Here is a 20,707-nt window from a genome sequence, read left to right on the forward strand (position 1 = left end):
AGATGGACAGAGATGGGATTTTGGGAAGCCAGGAAAGAAATCCCATTAATTTTACATCATCAGTAAAGTTTACCATGGAGCCTCATCCTCCCATGTGGGTCTCAGGAAATTCTTTTCCTCATGACACCGCAAGAACTTATTTTCTACTGATAACAAAACCTGTTAGCGGCAGCAACGGAAAGATTATTTATCTTTCCAGAATAACAGTGTCCACTCTTTACATTAAGTCCAGTTTATCCAAACAACAGCTCACAGCTTGAATTCACATAAAGCCCTTAGAAGGAAACTACTGATGGGTTTAACTGTGCATGTGTCTGTGTGCATGTGCTCATGGGTGGGTTGGGGGGGGATAGTGAAAAGGGAGAGAGGGAAAAAAATGATAAAAAATACTTATTCCTATCAATGTAAGGGAAATTATCATTAAATGACTCATACCCATCTGCCTGGGGCAGTCCCTCTTGTCACCAAATACTCAGCACCCTACTAAGAGTTTGTGTCAGTCTGCTGGGCACCTAAAGGATTTCTACTCCATTCAGTTCTGCAGGATAAGCAATTGGGCCCTGCTGGGTCAGAGCAGAAGGCAGGCATTAGCACATGTTCGCTGTCTAACCACTGGATATAAAGAGTTGTCCTCGGCGCCCTGACAGGTGAAAGGAAGAGACAGTTACAGTTCCCAAGTACAGGGGGCTGGTAACAGACTGCGAGGTGATGGTGTGACAGGGTTTGAAGTGCAGGGTGGAGAGCAATTAATTCCAGTTGAGGTACTGGGAGAGGGTGAGGAGGAGACCTGACAGGCACCACATGGGAGGTGCTAAGTGATTGGCTGGGGAGGAAGATGAGAACACATTCAGGGAGATGGCTATTTGAGGTTGGGGTGTGTCAGGGGTAGGCATGTCCTGTTTGAGAAGCTGGGAGTAGCAGGTGTTTCTGAAATGTGGCAGATAGTGGGGAGTGAGACTGGATAGCTGTGCCAGGGTTGGATCAGGGAATGCTGAGTAACTGGCTATTACTTTGGCCCAGACTATGTTCCCCAGATGTGTGCATGGCTCAACTCTTCACTTTTTTTTCAGATTACCATTTTCTGGTCACCCTATCTCAAAAGTCACTTCATTTCATACCCCCTTTCCTTGCTTTGTTTTTCTATCCTTAGAAATTATCACTACACATTTCCCTTAGGTAAAAGAGCCAAGGATTATCATCCTTGTGTGGATAAAAAAGGGATTCTATGGAAAAGTAACCTCACAAGGTGATCTGATCATAAATTCGTAACTGGGCAGGTCATGGTGGGTAGTGATACCCCAGGCCTACAACTTTTTTTTAGTAAAAGATTTATCTTTGCCTTAAGCAAGATTTTGTACATCTAGGTTACGTTCCTTTGAAATAAGGGTAATTATTCTTAAGAAAGCACATATTCTTGTTAATTATCCCATAATGTCATCTCTACCTTGCTTTCTTCCCCCTTCATGTAATCATAAAGGAAGCTGCTGACTGCCATTCTAAGAAATGTTTGAGGTCTTGCTTTCCTGGCAATAGTTAGTTTAGCTAAAATAAAATCTTACAAAGATTCTTCACAGGTCTGGACATTTTTATGTGGACACTTGTTCATGACTGTCTCCTGAGGCTAAACATAGTTGGTACTGTGTAAATACTTGTTGAATGCATGACTACCCATTCCAGGACCACAATCCCTCTTCTGTTCCTTAAAAATCAGTCTGAGTCTGTTTGGGGGGAAGATATTTATATCTCTGAATAAACGCCTTTATATATTTCTCTCTGAACTTCAGGGTCAGTTGATTTACATGTTATTAATAGTTTGGTGGCACCCTTCCACATTTTCTCTCCTTTAGCAAAAACGATTCTGAGCACATACAAGACACTAAACCTAGTAAAGATCACTCGACAGACCTGGCAGACTACTTTGGTTGACTCAGTAAAGACAGAGAAATCACTATGAGCTGAACTTAAAGAGGATACAGGAAAGTTAATAAAGACTCAACATGCAAACATAAAAAGCATGTGAAAGCTGTGTTGCTAGTGATTTAGGTTATTGTCACCACTATGGACAAGGGCTATGGAAATGGTGGATTAATACATTTTTAGAGTGAGGCAGGGTTTTTTATTTGTTTTACTTCTAAAGAAACATCCTAGAGGACCCATGAGCAAAAACAAGATGCCTTCCTGTGATGTTACTGCAGCATCTTAGCTACAGTGAGAACACACTCACTGGTTTGTCATGAGTTTAAAAACTGACCAAAGTGTATGGGGAATGCCTAGATGAATAGCATATGGAAGCATTTCAGCAATCACTTGCATTCTTTGTCTTTTAAAGGAGGAAAATGCAAGAAAGCAAGCATCATACCCCGCACCTACCTACAGGAGTTTCATTTGACTCCACAGTTGATGAAAGAAAAGCTAATTCTTGAGAAAAAAGAAAAAGTGAAACAAATAAAAATAAACTACAGTAAGTAAAATGGATCTCTATTGTTTAAGCAAAGGAATGTTTCAATAAAAAAGAATTACACTAACATGATCTGTAGTCTGGTAAGTTTGCTGAAAGGTAAGTTCCTGTAGAGCATTTTATCAGTATTTTTTAACATGGAAATTTAACTAGAAAAAATTTAATCCATCCATGAAAAAAACAAACAAAAAAAAAGTCTAATGTCATGTTGGAATCAATTCTCTCATCTTATTAAAAATAAATGACTCTCTTAGTGAAAAAACTAAGTGTGCGTACACTCACACATACACACGCACACTCACAAACATATGTAAAGGTAAGATTACCTTGGTATCTTTGAATCCTGCCTTTTCCAAATGGCATTGGTAAATTCAATGGAATGTAATGTTCATGGTTGCACACCACACGGAGAAATTCAAATTTATATTCAAAGAGGGTCTGCAGGAGAAAAAAGTTTAGTCCTAAGTTAAATACCTCACTGCATACTTAACAGAGCATCCTAAGAACATGTAAGAAATAACACACCCTGTCTTTAGCTTCTTGATCTTCTTAGAACTGCATGCTCTGTGCTATTTTATATTTTAGAATGGTTGCAGGGATTTGTTTGAAAATTGAGAACACATTCCATTAAACAATATTTTCCACTGACTTTTAAAGCATTTATTATAAATGCTCTTCCTACTTCAATAAAGAAATTAAGGCAGCCTATAATTACAGACACAGACTAAATATAGGAAAAAAATGAGTAAGAGGACAGGCATAGTTACTTTTATTACCTTGCTAAAGAAACTATGACTCCCAACACACACACTTTTAGTTTTGCAGTTGAGAAGTCATTTCAGGTGTTTTTCAGAAAATCAAATACATATCTTTATTTTAAATTTGGGATTCCAGTGTCCCTGACATCTCACATATTAATGTAAGTACTAGTTAGTATCTTTAATGTAAAGTACTAGTTAGTATCTTTAGAGAGGGAGAGTGAGTAGTGTCCTGGGACCGAAAGAAAACTCTGATATGAACCAAGAGAAATGGGCAGGTTTCTGGTAGTAAATCAGTGAGGAAAAAAAGAACAGCATGTAACACACACAACACTACCTTCGGATCTCCAGGAGCAAAGCAGCTGATGTAGTTGTTGATCTGCTTAAAGACGAAGCCCCGGTCCATGAAGGTGAAACATCTCTGTGGACAACACAACTCATAAAGGTAAGTATTTAGGCCCAAGCTTTTTGGAAAGTTGGGTTCTAATCAGTCTTTATTGTTAATGAGTTTATCCTTTAGCACATAAACATGTCACTGACACTGACTGAGCAACTAACTACAAACTACTATATACTAGTTACTCTGCTAGAAAGGACACTTCAGTTACTTAGCCAGCACCCTCTGGCCTGGAGATCCCCACCTTGATGAATACAGCAAGGCTATGATTTGCATTCTTAGATGCTTCTGGGTTATCTCGAAACTTTTGAGTGATGTGTGGCATCAGCATATTCACAACAGTTTCCACTGCATGATGATAGGATGCAGGAAATCTCTGGTTTCTCAATACCTAAAAAAGAATTGAGAGCCAACATTCATTACTTTTTAAGCAACCTTTTGGGAGTAAGTATCTCATCCTGAATTCATTAAAAAAACCCAGGATTCTAAGCTTATTTATCTGAAATCAGATAAGACAAATGAATTCCTTCTCTCAAAATACTGTACAAGTATTCTAATACTTAAATGAGTGCTGTGGATTAGACCTGAGACTTCAAACTTCAGCATGCTAAAGATCACCCTGGAGATGTTTATTAATATGTGGAGATGGGCCTGTGGTCACAGGGATGCTGATCAGGAGCTGCATTTTTACTGAGTATTTTTGGTGATGCTAGTGCCTGGGCCTCTCAGAGATCTCTTTAGAAAACACGGCCTTAGGTTTAAGCTTCAAGTGTCTAAACTGTAAAAATACAGTTTGGTGATTGTATGTTACCAGTTGAAACCACTTAGAAGCAGTTTTCTTCAAATTAACTTTATATAGTAATTTTAGGAATACTTACCTAAGAAATTACACTCAGATCACTCAATAATTAGCTACCACTTACTGTATATCTTTTACATGTCAGGAACTCCACTAAGATATTTTTATGTACTTTTTCCTTAAATTATTACAAGATACCTTATGAGTTTAACCCTCATTTCACTGAGGGTCGGAGAGGTTAAGCAAATGTGTCCTCAGTCACACAGTATCAACTAACAAAGATTCAAATCCAGGTCTACCATATGTTCAAGGCCCATGCCCTTTCTGCTCTGTGATGCCTGTCGCCCCTCCCTGCCTGTAATAAATGAAACCATTTTTACATATCTAAAAGTAAAATAGCATATATCTAATAGATGCTCCATGAATTTATCCATTCATGGATGTGATTCTAACAGACACAACAGGGAGGTATTTTCATTCCCATTTTACTGGTAAGGAAACAGAAGCTTAGAGAGATCCTGTAACCAAGTACTAACTGACCTTTAAAATCCCTATTTTCCTTCTCCTTTTTAATTGTGGAACTCTCAGGTTTTACAGAAGCTCACAGCTGTCCAGCTAGAGCTACATTTCCCAGCCTAATTTCTTGCTAGATAAGGGCCATGTGACTGAGTTCTGGCCAATGGGCCATAAAAGGAAGTGACACGTGCCTCTTCCAGCCATTCCCATTAAAGAAGTGGCTTGCTTTCTAAGTTCTCTTCTTTACCATTGTCTGGAATGTGTGAAGGTGGTGGTGAGCCAGTTTCTCAACCATGTGGATACAGATGACACCTGGGCTGGATAAGTGAATAGAAGGAGCCCGAGTACCTGAATGACCATGGGGGACAAGTTTCCCTACTCTCTGAGCTACCTACTGGCTCATAATTTTTCCAAAAGAGAGAGATGAACCTTCTATCTTATCTAAGGCACTATTATTTTGGCCTGCTTTGGAGCAACAAAACCAGTATCCCAATACGAAACAAACAGTATTTTGTAAAACTAGAACTGGAACCCAGGTATTTCTGACAGGAAAGCATGCTTTATGTTTATGCATTAAATACCAGAACCTATTATAAAATTTTGAAATACTAGCTTTATAATAATTTTAATTATCAAACCAATAACAAGAAAATCTTTGTAAATTTATATAAACTCAAGAATTCAGTGACGCAAGGATCAAGTAATAAGAATTTCAAGTTCACCTACCTTCAAAAACAATACAGTAAAATCTAAAATTACAAAGGGATTTTGTTCCATACGTGCAACCAATAACTCAATACCTAGGTAAGGCCAACTCTAACCACTTGACATGACTGCCAAGCTGCCCAAGATAGCCATTTCTGAAAAACATTTCTCCCAAGAAATGCCTGTGGCCTTTAGCCTTTAGCATGCAGCTGAGTCAATGGCTGCTAAAACTATAAAAAGTGGATGGGGAACTCTATGATGAATGGAAGGGGTGGAACACCACATAAATCTATTAGTCCAGCAATTTTCAACCTTTTTCATCTCATAAAATAATTACTAAAATTATGTGGCACACAAATATTTATTTTTTTGATCTCACAAAAAATAGGTATAACTTTTATTCATTCACACCGGAAGGCTATTGTTTATTGACTGTTGCCATTTTTTAAATTTAACAATCTAAGGAAAAGAGGTCAGTGCACCTGACTAAAAAGTCAGATATTGTACATTTTAAAAATTCTTGTGGCATACCAGTAGAAAAACCACTGTATTAGTCCATATTATCATAACAAAAAGTCTGACAACCAGATATAGTATGCCTCCTGATGTGATGCAGTAGTGGTAGTGACGAAACATCCTTATAAAAAAGCAAATCAAATCTGAGTGGAGTTGAGCTTATAGATATCACTACAAGTTTATAGGAAAGGCAGGGGACATAGAACAATGTCACAGAGAACTGTGAAGTTATGACCAGCCAAATCTAGAATGTGGGAAATTCTGAAATGACAAATGGCCCACTTTCTTCAACAAATACATTGCATTAAAACAATAACAAAAACAAAAACAAATGGAGAGGGGACTGTTTGAAAATCCAAGAAACTCTGGGAACACATCAACAAAAGGCAATGTGTAGACTATGATAGATCCTTATTCAAACAAGCCAATAGTAAAATGACATTTTTGAGACACCTGGGGGAAAAATGGAAGACAGATTTGGTGTTAGTTGATAATAAAGAAATATTGCTAATTTTAGTGAGTGCAGAAATGGTAGTTATTTATCTTTATTTTAAAGGCTTTCTATATTAAACATGACACACTAAAGTGTTTACCAATGAAATGATAAAATATTTGGGAGTTGCTTTTAAGTATTCTAGTATAAAAAAAGTATGAGGGTGAATACATAATGTAAGAATGGCAGAATACTGATAACTGTTGATACTGGGTGATGACAATAGGACATTCATTAAACTATTACCTTTCCTTTTACACTTATTAAAAAATTTCTGTAATAGCCTCAGCTGGCGTGGCTCAGTGGGTTGAGCGCCAACCTGCAAACTGAAAGGTCGCCAGTTCAATTCTTGGTCAGGGCACATGCCTAGGTTGTGGGTTAGGTCCCCAGTTTGAGGGGTGCAAAAGACAGCCATTCAGTTTCTCTCACACATTGATGTTTCTCTCCCTCTCTTTCTCTTTCCTTTCTCCTCTCTCTAAAAATAAGTAAATAAAATCTTTTTTAAAAATAAAAAATTTCTGTAATAAAATGTTTTAGCTAAAAAGAAAGAAAATGTGGTAAAGAATGGTTAATAATTAACATACAAAACAGCAATGCTCTTCGGTGATTAGGCGATGACAACTCAGTGTCTTTGAAGACTGAAATGCAGTTCTCTGCAGTGACAAAGAGCTATGGTCAAGAGTCATAATTTGGCAACAAAACAATGAGGTTAAGACACACATCTAAAGGTAATAAAGAGAGAGGTAATTAGGTGTTTTTATGGAGAGCACTGTAAACTGAAATGAAGGAAAATCATTTAGGATATTGGCTGATGTTCAGGGGAGTGAGTATATAAGCTCTAGCTCAGAGGAGAGGATGCTGAGACACTAGACTTCTCAGTCAAGAAAAACCCAACTCCTGATCAACTCCTGACCAAGTCCTGCTGTAGTAGCTCCACTGAGTGGAGCTGCAGCACTCCCAGTGGCCCAGCCACCATCATTTGTCTGCTCCTCTGACAAATGCTGCTAGTGCATAGTCTGCCTGTCCAGTGCCAGTCCACACCAGATCAGCCTCCTCAAGCTGGCTTGCTGTGTCCCATGCCCCCCCGCCCCCGCCCCGCCAATTCCTGCTGGCTGCTCAGCTCCTGTCACCTGACTTTTCAGCTGAGTGGAATCTCCCTGATGGCCCACACTCAGTCTTGCTGTGAACGGTCCTGTGAGTCCCATTGCTAACAACCATGTCTTTGCAGACTCCAGCAATAGACTACACCATGTCCTACGTGTCATGTTGTCTGGGCTTTGACAAACGCTGTGTCCCAAATCACTGCTTTACATACAAAACTTCCCATCAGTTTCAAATGCTTGATTCTTTGTTCCTTACTATGTTCTATTCTCTGGTGGGGTTTACTGCTCAGTGAGATATAAGAAGTTCATTAGCTAATAAACTTCATTTTTCTGTCTTAGCAAACAGAAAAATAATGGTGTAGACAAGAAATGTTCCAGTGACATTTTCCAGAAGTCTAAAGTTTCTCCCTCTTACTGGAATTCCTATATTACTTTTTCTATTTTCTTCTAAAACATCTTCTCTTTCTCCTAGCTCTTCATTATTTTCACTCAGAAGATCAGTCTCTCTACCCTGCTGGTGCCATAAAAATGGTGACTCAGATCTCCAACTGCAGGGAACATAACTGACCCACAGCCCAGCTGTTGTGCTCTGAATTCTGCTACTGCATTTACACCATGGCCACATCTTGCATGGGCTGCTCACGGCCAATGACCGAGGGTGGCAGGAATACCAAGGGAGGTGTGTTCCTGGGGGACACCCAACTCCTCTGATGGTCAGCCTGAGCTCAAGGACTTTCCAGTGGCCTTGCTCAATGCTCTTAGAATTGTACTATAGTCTAAGATGTTTCCTTTCTTCCCTCTCTCCTTCACCTGCTATCTGATGGTTTTCCCATCCTCTCCTGGGCTTCTTTCCCATTTTTTCTCATTGCCCCTAATAAATCTCATATAGATAACCTTATGTAGTGGCTCCACATTAACACAATCCTTTTCCCAGTGAAAAGCTTAGGTGTATGATGTTAGCAGACTGGTGCTAACAGATCTATTTCTTTGGCTGTGTCTATATTCTTCCTTGCCCAAACCTGAATCTCCACCTGCAAAGTTTCTTGGGCTGTGCCATTGCTCCTTGTGGCAACTGCTGGTTGCCTCCCAGTATCTGTTCTTTCTTCTCTTTCATGGTAATAGAACCTCAACATTTTAAATGGGTGCCTGAACACTCACAATAAAGACTGCATTTACCTTATAGGTAAGTGTGACTAGCTAGCATATGACTAAGCCTGGCCATTGAGGTAGTAACAAGTCATATTCAGGAAAAGATTTATCTTCTCCTTTCTGCTGTGCCCACATGGACATGTGGTGAATACAGTTAGATCAGGTGAATAAGCAGCACTCCAGGTAGACAAAGCAGTGAGGTGGAAAAAGTCTTGACCCCGGATAACCTTTGTTGAACAGAACCCTTATACTAGCTTGTACTTTCATGTGAGAAGAAATTATCTTTTTTTCCCCTTAAGTTACTGTATTTTAGATCTTTGTCACAGGAGCTGAACCCACAGCCCTGAAGCTTAAGATAGATGTCCCATGTTCTGTCTTGCCCGGTAAACTATGTCCTAATTATCTCTCCAAACACTATTCTATGCTCTCAAATATAATATCTAGGTGGCCTTTTTCTCCCCTCTAAGAAGTAACTTTACTACATTCTATTTAAGTCAGATTTATTGAGATTGTTACATACACTAAAATTCACCATTTTAAGGCATACCGTTTGGTAAGTCTCGACAATGAACACAGTTGTGTAACCATCGCCACAACCAAGATATAGCACATTTCTTTCACAATTAAAGTTCCCTCATGTCCCTTTGAATTCCCCACCTCCAGCCTCTGGAGACCACTGCTCTGTTTTCTGTTCCTAGAATGTTTCCTTTTCCTAGAATGTCATAGAATGGACTCAAAGTCTACATGACCACAGTGATTTCCTCCATTTAACATAATGCTTTTGAGATTTATCCATGTCATTGCAAAAGTGATAGTTTGCTCCTTTTTATCCTGGATAGTATTCCATTGTATGGAGTCAACACATTTGTCCATTCCCTAGTGGACATTTGGTTGTTTCCACTTTTTGGCTATTATGAGTAAAGCTGCTATGAACATTCACATACAGATCTCTCTGTGAATATGTTTTCATTCTGTTCAGTAAATACTTAAAAGTAGAATTGCTGAGTCAAGTTATTAGTCAACTTAATATTCTCTTTTATTCATTCATAATGCTTTCCATTCTCATCCCTAATCCTACCTCATTTCCTCCAGTTAGAGAGTTGTTTGTTTGTAAAAAAAACAAACAAAAAAACCCTAGACATATGAAAAATGACAGGTATGTTAATCTGTTCAACAGGTTAGCTGAATTCCAGGGGGAAGATAGATTTATTGGTATAAAATTCGCAAGCCTCTCTGCTAACATTTATATGCTCTTCTGTCTTGTCATTCCTGCTGAAGAACTTACTCTGCCTCTCTGTGGTCTTTACCAAATTTGGCTCCCCATTATCTCATTGTTATTGTTTTTTAAAATGTCATGTATTATTTTAAAGATTTTATTTATTTATTTTTAGAGAGAGGGGAAGGGAGGGAGAAAGGGAGGGAGAGAATCATCCATGTGAGAAAGAAACATCGATCGGATGCCTCTCTTCCAACTGGGGACCTGGCCCGCAACCCAGGCATGTGTCCTGACTGGAAATTGAATCTGAGACCTTTTGGTTCACAGGCTGGCACTCAATCCACTGAGCCACATCAACCAGGGCTGTTGATCTTGCTTTTCACTCTTTCCCTCCACTCTTAGTCTGAGGTCTGCCACAGAAGCCTTACCTGGGCCTGAGCTTTCTCCTGTCCCTAATGCTCATTCTCTTCTCTCTAAATGTGGCATCCTTCTAGGCCCAGGTAAAATTCCATCTTTATCTCCTCATTAATCTCCTATCATTTTGGAGCTTACACATACACCTTCCTGCACTATTTTCCAACTGTTCCAAGATGAATGTCTTCTTCCTCCAAGGGTTATGTCAGCTTCAAAGTTGAGGATGCATTCTCTACTCCACATGCATTTCTCTTCAATGTTCTGCACATAGCAAACAACCTTTCAAAGCACTTATCTATGGATGAAAGTATGGATATAACATTCTTCCATCACTTATGTACAGGGTTTACAAATATAGTTTAGGGGAGGTCTAAACAGTCCATTTAGAACATGAATGATACCATCTTCCTTTCTATTTTTCAAATGAAAATTCTTTCCTTGTTCAATTAAGTCAGAAAATGGTTGAAGGTTAAATAAGTGACACTTAAAGGTGTATATTCATCCTACCCTATGCCAGATTTTCCAACTTCCTAAAAGTACCCCTGTGTAATGCCAGCAATTTGCTTGACTCAGTGTGGGAGGACAGGAAATTCAAAATGAGTCTGCTTAAATTATAGTTGCTAAATATAAATGATAGAGAAGAAACACCTAAAATAAGTTGCCCATTGAGGCAGCGTGGGGTTGGGGGTTACAAACTTAGTAGGCCTCAATGAGGTCTACTCAAAAATCACTTACTTTAAATTCCAAGAACATGTTACCTATGAAACACTAGAGCCTAGCAAAGAAATTGCTTATTTTAGATGCTAGTTCTAAGAGAAGCTCTAACCCGTAGCCTTCCTCAGCAAATGTAACATAGTGTAGTTTGGCTGAGGATGAGAAGGTGGACACATGTGGTCACCTCCATCTTCAGAAGAGTATAGCATGAGAAACAAGCAGAAATGCATGAAAATTTATCCCTCCACGTAAATATGCACCAGATGGAACAATCCCACTAACACAAGGAGTGTACACTGAAGGCCTCAGCTCAACATACACTGTGTCTCCAATTTCTGATCAATGCCAGGTATCTTTGAGAAAAACATGTTCAGCAACACCAAAAGCATTATCTGGTCTGATATGAATCCATGGCCTAGGTGTCCCTACAAGACAAGCATGCGCCTGGTCATGGTATTTGAAGAAAAACCAAAGAGGAAGGAAATGAGGTCACAATTATAAACATATTGGATAATACTAATAATCTCCAGTTAAGAAAAATATAAAAACTCTGACAGGATTTACTCATGATTTTGGAAATCACCGATGATATAGCAATGGTGAACATGACTTTGTTCCTTCAATACAGAACACTGAGATCAGGGACTAGGACATACAATCCTTAAGATGTAAGTCTAAGATGAACATAAAAATAACTAATGCAAACATAGAAAACTCATTACTCCTAAAATATAAGGCAAACTAAATGAAAGCTTCCAAAAATGTGAGAGAAGTTCCTCAATCAAAAATATGTGATTGAGGGAAAGAGTGTCATGGTTTCTGGAATGACATGGAAATGTGCAACTCTCCCAGGTGGTAAGTAGGTGTTCTGAACTTCTTTTTATAGTAAATTATGTTATAGTTAAGTTTTCTCCTTTGGGATGCCAGTGTTTATTTTTAAACAGGGTAACAATTTTAAAATAAGCTACTTCTAAAAACTCCCTGAATATTGTTTTAGGACCAAGATACAGTTAACTTCCAGAAAAGGTTATACATGGTAACATTTGAGTGGTTCCAAATGCAATTTCCCAGAAGCTGTAGAGAATTAGGTTATTAGACTGGAAATGGCAGAGCATCTGGAAGAGGCTGGTTCTGACTCCAGCAGTAGTTCTTGGCTCTGCTCAGTTGTGTGATCCTGGGCAGGTTACTTCACTGGTCTATGGTTCCATCTCAACCTCTGTGACATAAGGGAGAAGCTGGTCCAGAAGGTAGCTTTCAGGTCCCTATCATCTCTAAAGGTCTATAGTTTAATTTGGCCTTTGGAGAAAAGAACACATGCAATTGAGTTCTTTTATTATCTTCTATCACAGGTCTCAGAAAGATGTCATTGATCCTTGATTTTATATATGTACTTCTTGTGAGTGTTTCAGAACTGTTTGTTACCTCCTTGACCATTGTTTCCATGATCTAATTGTATACTTTCCCACCTAAATTCTGTGAGGGCAAAAACCACACTACATTTAACTTTGTAACCCTTGAGCCTGCATATAATAAGGGCTCAAGGAATACTTTGTAAACAAATCAGTTACATTTTAAAATATAAGTGAGTCATTAATCTCTCTGAAGTGATTATATTTATTTAGAGCCAAAAATAATTTTAAAAATCCAGTGGGACCTTGTTATAGACTGTATTGTGTCCCCTCAAAATTCCCATGTTAATGCCCTATACCTCAGAATATGATGGTATTTGGAGACAGGGTCTTTAAATAGATAATTAAGTTAAAACAAGGTCATTCAGTGGGGCTTAATCCAACAGGGCTGGTGTCCTTATAAGGAAAGAGATTAGGACACAGACACGCACAGACAGAAGACAGTATAAAGACATGAGAAGAAGATAGTTGTCCACAAGCCAAGGAGAGGTCTCAAAAGAAATCAACCCTAAAGATATCTTGAGTTTGAAGTTTCAGCGTCCAGAATTGTGAGAAAATAAATTTCTGTTGTTCAAGCTATCTAGTTGTTATGGAAGCCGCACAAACTAATATAGGCAGAAAGCCTCACCTGCAAGTGACCACCTTTTTAATAGAAAGGTAATATATCCAAATAATCTGCATATATGTGTGTGTGCATGCACATGTATGCATGTATGCATGTGTATGCTCATACACTAGCTGCATTGCCAGACTGAAAGTCTGTTATTTTTTTTTCCCCCTTGGCAAGCTGTTCTGGCATGATTTAGACAGTGTGTTACTCTGTGGAAGGCAGGGCCCACCTCCATCTGGCATCCCTCTGTGTGCTAAAACTGGATTTAAAAGGGGAAAAAAAAGGAAACCATCTGGTCAGGCACCAGTACCCACTCTACTAGAGGAAACTATGGCTTTAGGTTCTGAACTACCAGCCTTCTGCTTGACAGAATCCATCAGCCTTTCCCAAGGCTTCCTCCCAGATCCAGATGGCTGACATCCTGAGCCTCCTTGCCTGTGACTCTGCCCTGCCTCCCACATTCACTGAGAGAGGCTGCCAGGCACCACAACTACTGCTCCCTACACCAGTGCCCCCAGCTCTCACCCAGACTCTGCAAGCTCCCACTTCTGTATAGCTACAATGTGGCGAGAAATCAGTCATAATGGCAACTCCAAGACTGTGCATTTCAGAAGCTCTGTGATACAGCCACCTGTGTTTACTGCCTTGGAATTTCATAAAAATTTATCTATGCTCAGATAGCCAGCAACAACCAGTCATACCCTGACAGGCATCAATCCAGAGATGAGTATGGAACATACCTGAGCACCTCAGAGAGGAGGGCTTGGGGGGAGACTGTTATCTCAAGTTATTCATTGGTTACAGAGAACATAAAGTAGCATCAGACACCCATCTAAGTCCTTAAGAAATGTCTAAGGTGTTCAAGACACTTAAAAACCACCAGGTAAATACATTTTAAATGAATGCTTAAACTATTATTCCCATTTCAATAAACTTGAATATTTCTAAGCTATTCAAAGGAAAAGGCACATTTTTCTTTGGATTTAATAGCACAGTGCTTGAGGAATGTGGGCTTTAGAGCCAGAATAGCCTCACAACCTGGCTCCCCCCCAACTCACTAGCAGCATGGCCTTGGCAAGTAACTTCAGCATCCTGGCTTCACTTTGTTCACCTATAAAATGAGGGGTAAGACTAATACTTCCCCTATAGGGTTGTTATTGAGCTAAAATGCTTTACTACTGGAAAGCACTTGAAACAGTACTTAATGGGCAGAACACAGAAAGTGTTAATAAATGTTAGCTACAAACACAATGTATTATATTTTCCCCTAAGAACCACCATACAAGCCCTGATATGAGATGACATACCTTAACTTTGGAGTTCTCTATCAAATGCTGAGCCATGGATTTTATCAAAACATCAAAGAAAAACCATGAATACTGAAAGGAAAAAAAAGATTCCCGTAAGGAAAACAAACAGTTAGATGAGATGTTTATTCTCTTAGGCTGGCAATGTTACTGACATAAAATAGATGTGATCAAAAAACATGGCTGAGCCTCTTAGTGAATTATTTTCAGACCAGAGCTGTGTGGCAGGTGTTCCCCTGCTTTCACATGTCTGACAGTACGTGACTCCTTCCCCCTATGAAATAAGGCATAAGCTCATCATGACATGACCCCCGCAAGTGGCACTGCTTGATTAGATGTGCACTCTTTCCTCTTGGCAGAGTCTTGCTTGCTGACACTTGCCTGTATAATCTCTAATTCACAGTCCTCCAATGATTTAAATATAATGACTTATTAATAACTAGAGGCCATGGAACTTTGAGTATAATAATAATTTGCAGCTTCAATAGAGGCACTAGTACAAGTGGCAAAGTTGGAATTGAAGAACTAACTCTGTTACCACTTTTTATGAGGTGACGATTGCCTGTAAAATCACACAAAAAGGGTAAATTGATCAAGCTGAGGAGTTTGAATTTTCTTTAATCAGTTTAAATACTGCAGAGTCACACTGGCCCCCCAACATACCTTAAGTAGTTTGTTGCTGGTGAGAAAGTCGGCAGAAGGCTTGAGTATTGTGGTCATGGATTTGGTCAGTTCTTCATGCACTGTCTTATATTCAGAGGCAATATATGGTTCAGCCTTATAAGCATACTTGGAAGAAAAGGAAAAGATGATTTAATGTACTCATTCTCCAGGTTGAGACAAACGCTGAACAAGCTCCAAAATGTGAGGATCAGCTACTGAGATACAATCGCATGGGGAGGAGAGGACAGCGTGGAAACCGTAGGTGGGAAGGATTGTTGTCATGTGACAAAGAGGGAGCTCAGGATGTCTTTGGGGAACTTATCAAAATATGTGAATCACCTGACTCAGGTCAGTGGTCCTCCAGCCCACAGCTCCACCTCCTAAGGACTTCATGAAATGTGTCAAACAACACTGGGTAACTGATACACTGAACAACCTGACCTTTATTTTTTAAATGAACTCATAGCTATAATTCATAGAGTGTTTAAGACTAAATGGAATGTGTGTAACTGTTTAGAACAGTAACTGCCACTATGTTTACTAAATATTGTATATAAATGAAGAATTTGTTGATATTTATCCCAACAACATCTCTTGCTGTCCCATGTAGTCGTCTACTAAGATGGCGGGCAGAGCTAACCTTTCTATCTTGGGAAAAGCAGTTTTCCAGGGAATTTTAGATGGGAAAAGGAAAGATGAAGACAACCAGCTATGCCTGAGGCCTAGCTAAGAGCAACTTAATAGTCTTTAAACTTCCACATCATTTGGGTCACATTATTTGCAAAACCCATTAAAAGAAATGTAGCTGACAAAATATCAAATAAATAAATGAAAAGCTGCCCCACTTTGGACTTCTCCTCCTCTAGGTGCAAGTGCTGGCTATATATGGAGAAAAAGCAGAGATACTAAGTTTCATCCCAAAATACATCCAAAAATAACTAGATTTAAAAAAAATAAGCTCTAGAAGGAAAATTGGAGAGCCACGGATTTAAATGATTGGGACAATTTATTTTACATACCTTAACATATGACCTCAAGTGGCTCTCCAATCCTTCCTCATGGCACTGGGCAACCACATGAATTATGACCCTACACACCATAGGAATGAATAAAGCCATGAATAGTAATGTGAAAATGGAAACATTTCATTATTATCACAGTACTTAGAACAATGATGATGTTACTGGCACCACAGGAAACAAGGAATTAGATGGGATCTCTACATATGGGATCAAAAGGAATTTCTTAAATATAATGTTTAACACATACTAGCATCCCTGATATGTATGGCTGTGCTCCACACAGGGACAGAACTGAAGGGAAGAAGAGTATCCACCTTCCCACCTCTCTCACCGTGTCACATTGACAGCGACTTCCTCATGAGTTGCTCTGGTGAGGACACGAAATAGCTGGTTTAGGATGGTGGGCAAAAAGGCAATCATCACATGGCCTTCCATTGCATGCAGGCTCTACAGACATGGAATACCAAAGTTCAAGTTATCCTTTTTAAAGTAAACTAACGATAAGCAATCTCCACTCAATTTCAAAGAAGGATGGAAGATGTCCATCTAAAACAACTGAAAGACAGTGGCAAGCAGAATGAAGGACAACAATGTCTACATTTTAATCTGCAGAATCTGTGAATATGTTACATGGCAAAGGGGAGTTAAGGATGCTAACCAAGTGGCCTTAAGAGAGGGGGATGTTCCTGAATTTACCCAGGTGGGCCTGATATAATCACAGGGTCCTTAAAAGTGGAAGGGGGAGACAAAAGAGGAAAAGTTGGGGGACACGGGTCTAAGAAAAATTGTCCAAGGTGCAAATTTGTTGGTTTTGAGATGGACAAAGTGGCCACATGCCAAGGAATGTCGTCAGTGTTTAGAAGCTGAAAAGGATAAGAAAAGAGATTCATCCCTGGTTTCCAGAAAGGAAACTCCCAATTAATAACACCCTGATTTAGTCCAGTGAAGCTTATGCCAGACTTCTGACATACATATGTGTAAGATAATAAATTTGTGTTGTTTTGAGCCACCAAGTTTGTGGTAATTTCTTACAGGAGAAATAGGAAACTAATATAAGGGCTCTTCTTCAAGTTAACATATATGAAAGCTCTTCTTCAAGTCACATGGCTCATAAGATAGCTGAAAGAGGATTTGGCACAGCAGAAATTCAGGGTCCCCCTTCCATTTTCCTTGCTTAAATCAAACAAACTTCTATTCCATTTCTCATGTTTCTTACATTTTCTCCACATGCCTGGAATGTCCTTTTAGCTATGCTCCTTCTAAAAAACATTCACTTTGAATCATGTTCTGGATGAAACTCCCTTAGACAAACCCTCCTTGCTCCCACTATGCAATGACTCTAGGAGTCTTCCTAACCCTGCACAAAGCTGGGGTTGGTGGAATGTAATATTTGGGTTTTTTTTAAACCCACCTAGTATGCATTCATGAAGCTTACGTTATCTCCTACGATGAACCAGAAGTTCCTAAATTGTGGGACTAAAGGCAGGGATGAGGACGAAGATGGGAGGAGCACTATTTCTGAGTCCACTTCTTGACACTATCTAAAACCATATAGAAGCTGTTGGTATGAGAGTATCTAGTAAAAAGCATTCTTATAACACTCACCACCAAACGTAAAACCAAATCAACTCCAAACTCATTAAAAAGGGGTTATTAAGAAATCCATCAGATACCTTAAGATATTTTACAAGTTCATTCCCTAAGGCTTGGGCTCCAGATTCAGTTTTCTGACAGTACTGGAAAAAATTATGCAAATGCTGATCCTGGGGGAGGGGGTAAAGAAAATAAAATAAAAGCTTATTAACACATCTGCTGTAGAAAGAGGAGTATTTGTTTCTTGCAGCATGCATGTTTTCTTTAGACTATGAAACTAATAAAGGAAAACATAAAAAATAAAAACATCAAAGAGATACAAATAAAAATAAATTTTAAAAAGGTTTCAAAAGATTCTCCAACAAAAGAGGAAAACTGTTAAGAAATGTTACTTGTACTGCTCATTTATTTCAGTACATGAGTACCTTATATGTAATTCCTTTCTTCACAAGAGTCTTACAGAGTAAAAATATATCCATGTAACATATCAATTAGACTTTTGTTTGGCAAAAAAATCATACAAACGCATTCACAGAGCCATCACTGCTAATTTTAACAGAATAGCGCATACCTGAGTATACACTGTAGAAACCAGATGAGTTGAAACTTTCAGCAGTGGCTTGCTTCCATCTACCCATTTAATTTCTGGACCATAATGCTGAAAAACATAGAGGGGAAAAAACACCCCAACAAATCAGTGATCTTGGCTTCAATCACCATCTTGAATGAGGGTACTGATGAGATTTGAAGACCCAAACAGCTTTGGTGACTTGACAATCATGCCTATGCCTGGCTCACAGCAGAAATGCAACCAACACTACTAATTTCTGTCCAATTTCTACAAATACGATGCTCCTCTTACTGGATTTTCTAAGTTATCTTTTCTGTTTGGTTGCAGCTGTAAGAATTACTGTCCATTTGAGAGGGAAAGAATCCTGTTTCACCAGTGACTTAACCAAACTTGAGTTTGGGATTCTGAAAGTGATGGCACAAGTTATCAGATACAGCAAATAGGACAGTGAGCATCCCTGGCATAGTCAAAGGGTCAACAGCTGTTGGTGCTTATTTGAGTTTCAAAAACTTCCATTTTTCTCATGTCCAGATTAGGAATTATAAGGGAATGTTTTATGACTTATCCTTATTTTGGAATATTTAAACTATTTGTCCATAACATGGGTCAACATTTGGCACTATTTAAAATGTAGAGAAACACTACAAGCCATTCAAAATGAAATGGAACAAACCTTATCTACGCATGTTATAAATCTGAAGTCTATAAAATCTAAGATAACTAAAAAGAGTGTAAAACCCACAAATCCACTGGAGAAATCTAAGACAATTCAGGCTTTAATGAACCAGAAAGGTATCAGAATGGGCTACCACGTGGATAAGAGATTTGCTTATTAGACTTATTACATTAAGTTGGAAGACAATTCCTAATTATTTGCATGACCCTACTAACGCATCTGTATTTGAGCATGGCTAGTTTACAGAGATTTTCTACCTTATCCAGCATCTCCAAATTTCTACCTCATCTGGTATCTCTAAGTCTCCACATCCCTGTTGAGGCACTGCTACTTCTGGGCTTATACTAAAATTATAACCGTAATTTTAGGTTGTGATATCATTAATATCACTGAATTCCACTGGCCTAAGTTTACTTGAAAATGAACAATTAAAGCCAAAATGTTAGGACTGGCAAAAATACTATGTGCTTTTTTGTGTTATTGGTGCTTTAATTGGTCTTTAATGTTTTCTGAAGGACTTGGGATAAACCAGTATTAAGGTCCTATACCCTGCCCATCCCAAGCTCCTGGTAGCCAAGGTAGCCAGACGGTAGATTAGCTGAGACAGGAATGTGCTGCTCATTAGTCACCACCCTTCCATCTTTCAGAAGAGGAAGCCAGGAATATCCAACTGTTGGAACAAAGCACAGAAAAATTCACTGTAAATGTACAAAAACTTATGAAAGAAAGCTAATATTACTAAATTGCCTGATCTTTAAGAACTGTCACTATCAATCAGGGTTAAGAAATTGGAAAGAACCTGAGTATAGTCTCTGCAGAACATTGTCTACAATGTATTTTGACTGCTCTGGGATTAGAATTCTAAAATTGTCTTTTATAGAAATTTACATATACAAGCCAGGCATGCTATCTTCACAAACATTATCTAAAAAGTCCTTTGCAAAAGAATGTAAATTCAGATCAAAATAAAATTTAAGAACCTAATGTACAAGTTATAAACAATCAAAGGAATGATGAAATTTCAAACCTTGTGTTTCAACAACATCCTTCTTTTTTGTGCTTCCTTTACTTGAATTATCACAGCTGACATGGAAAAATGTGAACAACAAGTGGTGTTTTTCATGTAGCTGGGTGGGCAATTCTATTTTAATCTGCAAGGGAGACAAAATAACAATTTTTCTAATATTCCAAAACAACAAAATTTCTTTTTTTAAAAAGATACTTTTATTTATTTTTAGAAACATGGCAAGGGAGGGAGATAGAGAGGAAGAGAAACATCAGTTGGTTGAGTACATGCCCCAACTAGGGACTGAACCTGCAATCCAGGCATGTACCCTGACTGGAAATTGAACCAGCAACTTTTTGGTCTGTGGGACGACTCTTGTTCAACTGACCCATACCAGCTAGGGCCAAAGCAACACAACTTCTTGGTGAAAGCAGCCACACAATGTGTCACCCAATAGTAATATGTAAGTGTGCATTTGGTCTCTGGTCAAAGAAGTCTGAGACTAAATTGTGATAAGGAAGAAATGGATTCTTAATACAATGTTAAGACTGTTATGGTTGGAATGTTTGTGCCCCTTCCCCTCAAATTCACATGTTGAAATTCTAACCCCCA

The 20,707-nt window shown here is 38.7% G+C and overlaps 1 protein-coding gene across 2 annotated transcripts in view; it reads right to left on the reverse strand.

Annotated features, from left to right (window-relative positions):
* Positions 1–20,707, reverse strand: part of DOCK9 (dedicator of cytokinesis 9) — a 354,061-nt gene that overhangs the window by 93,308 nt on the left and 240,046 nt on the right. For both annotated transcript variants that reach the window (XM_054574328.1, XM_054574327.1), the window contains exons 20-30: positions 20,117–20,240; positions 19,638–19,759; positions 18,414–18,500; positions 17,923–18,012; positions 16,581–16,696; positions 16,247–16,316; positions 15,228–15,353; positions 14,565–14,636; positions 3,858–4,004; positions 3,554–3,637; positions 2,785–2,896 (exon numbers count right to left, since the gene is read on the reverse strand). In XM_054574328.1, coding sequence (XP_054430303.1) covers positions 2,785–2,896; positions 3,554–3,637; positions 3,858–4,004; positions 14,565–14,636; positions 15,228–15,353; positions 16,247–16,316; positions 16,581–16,696; positions 17,923–18,012; positions 18,414–18,500; positions 19,638–19,759; positions 20,117–20,240 — 1,150 coding nt within the window. The remainder of the gene's footprint in view (positions 1–2,784; positions 2,897–3,553; positions 3,638–3,857; positions 4,005–14,564; positions 14,637–15,227; positions 15,354–16,246; positions 16,317–16,580; positions 16,697–17,922; positions 18,013–18,413; positions 18,501–19,637; positions 19,760–20,116; positions 20,241–20,707) is intronic.

The sequence above is a fragment of the Pteronotus mesoamericanus genome, unplaced genomic scaffold, assembly GCF_021234165.1.
Source record: "Pteronotus mesoamericanus isolate MK-2021 breed Mesoamerican mustached bat unplaced genomic scaffold, CSHL_Meso_final contig_26, whole genome shotgun sequence".
In the NCBI taxonomy this organism is placed as follows: Eukaryota; Metazoa; Chordata; class Mammalia; order Chiroptera; family Mormoopidae; genus Pteronotus; species Pteronotus mesoamericanus.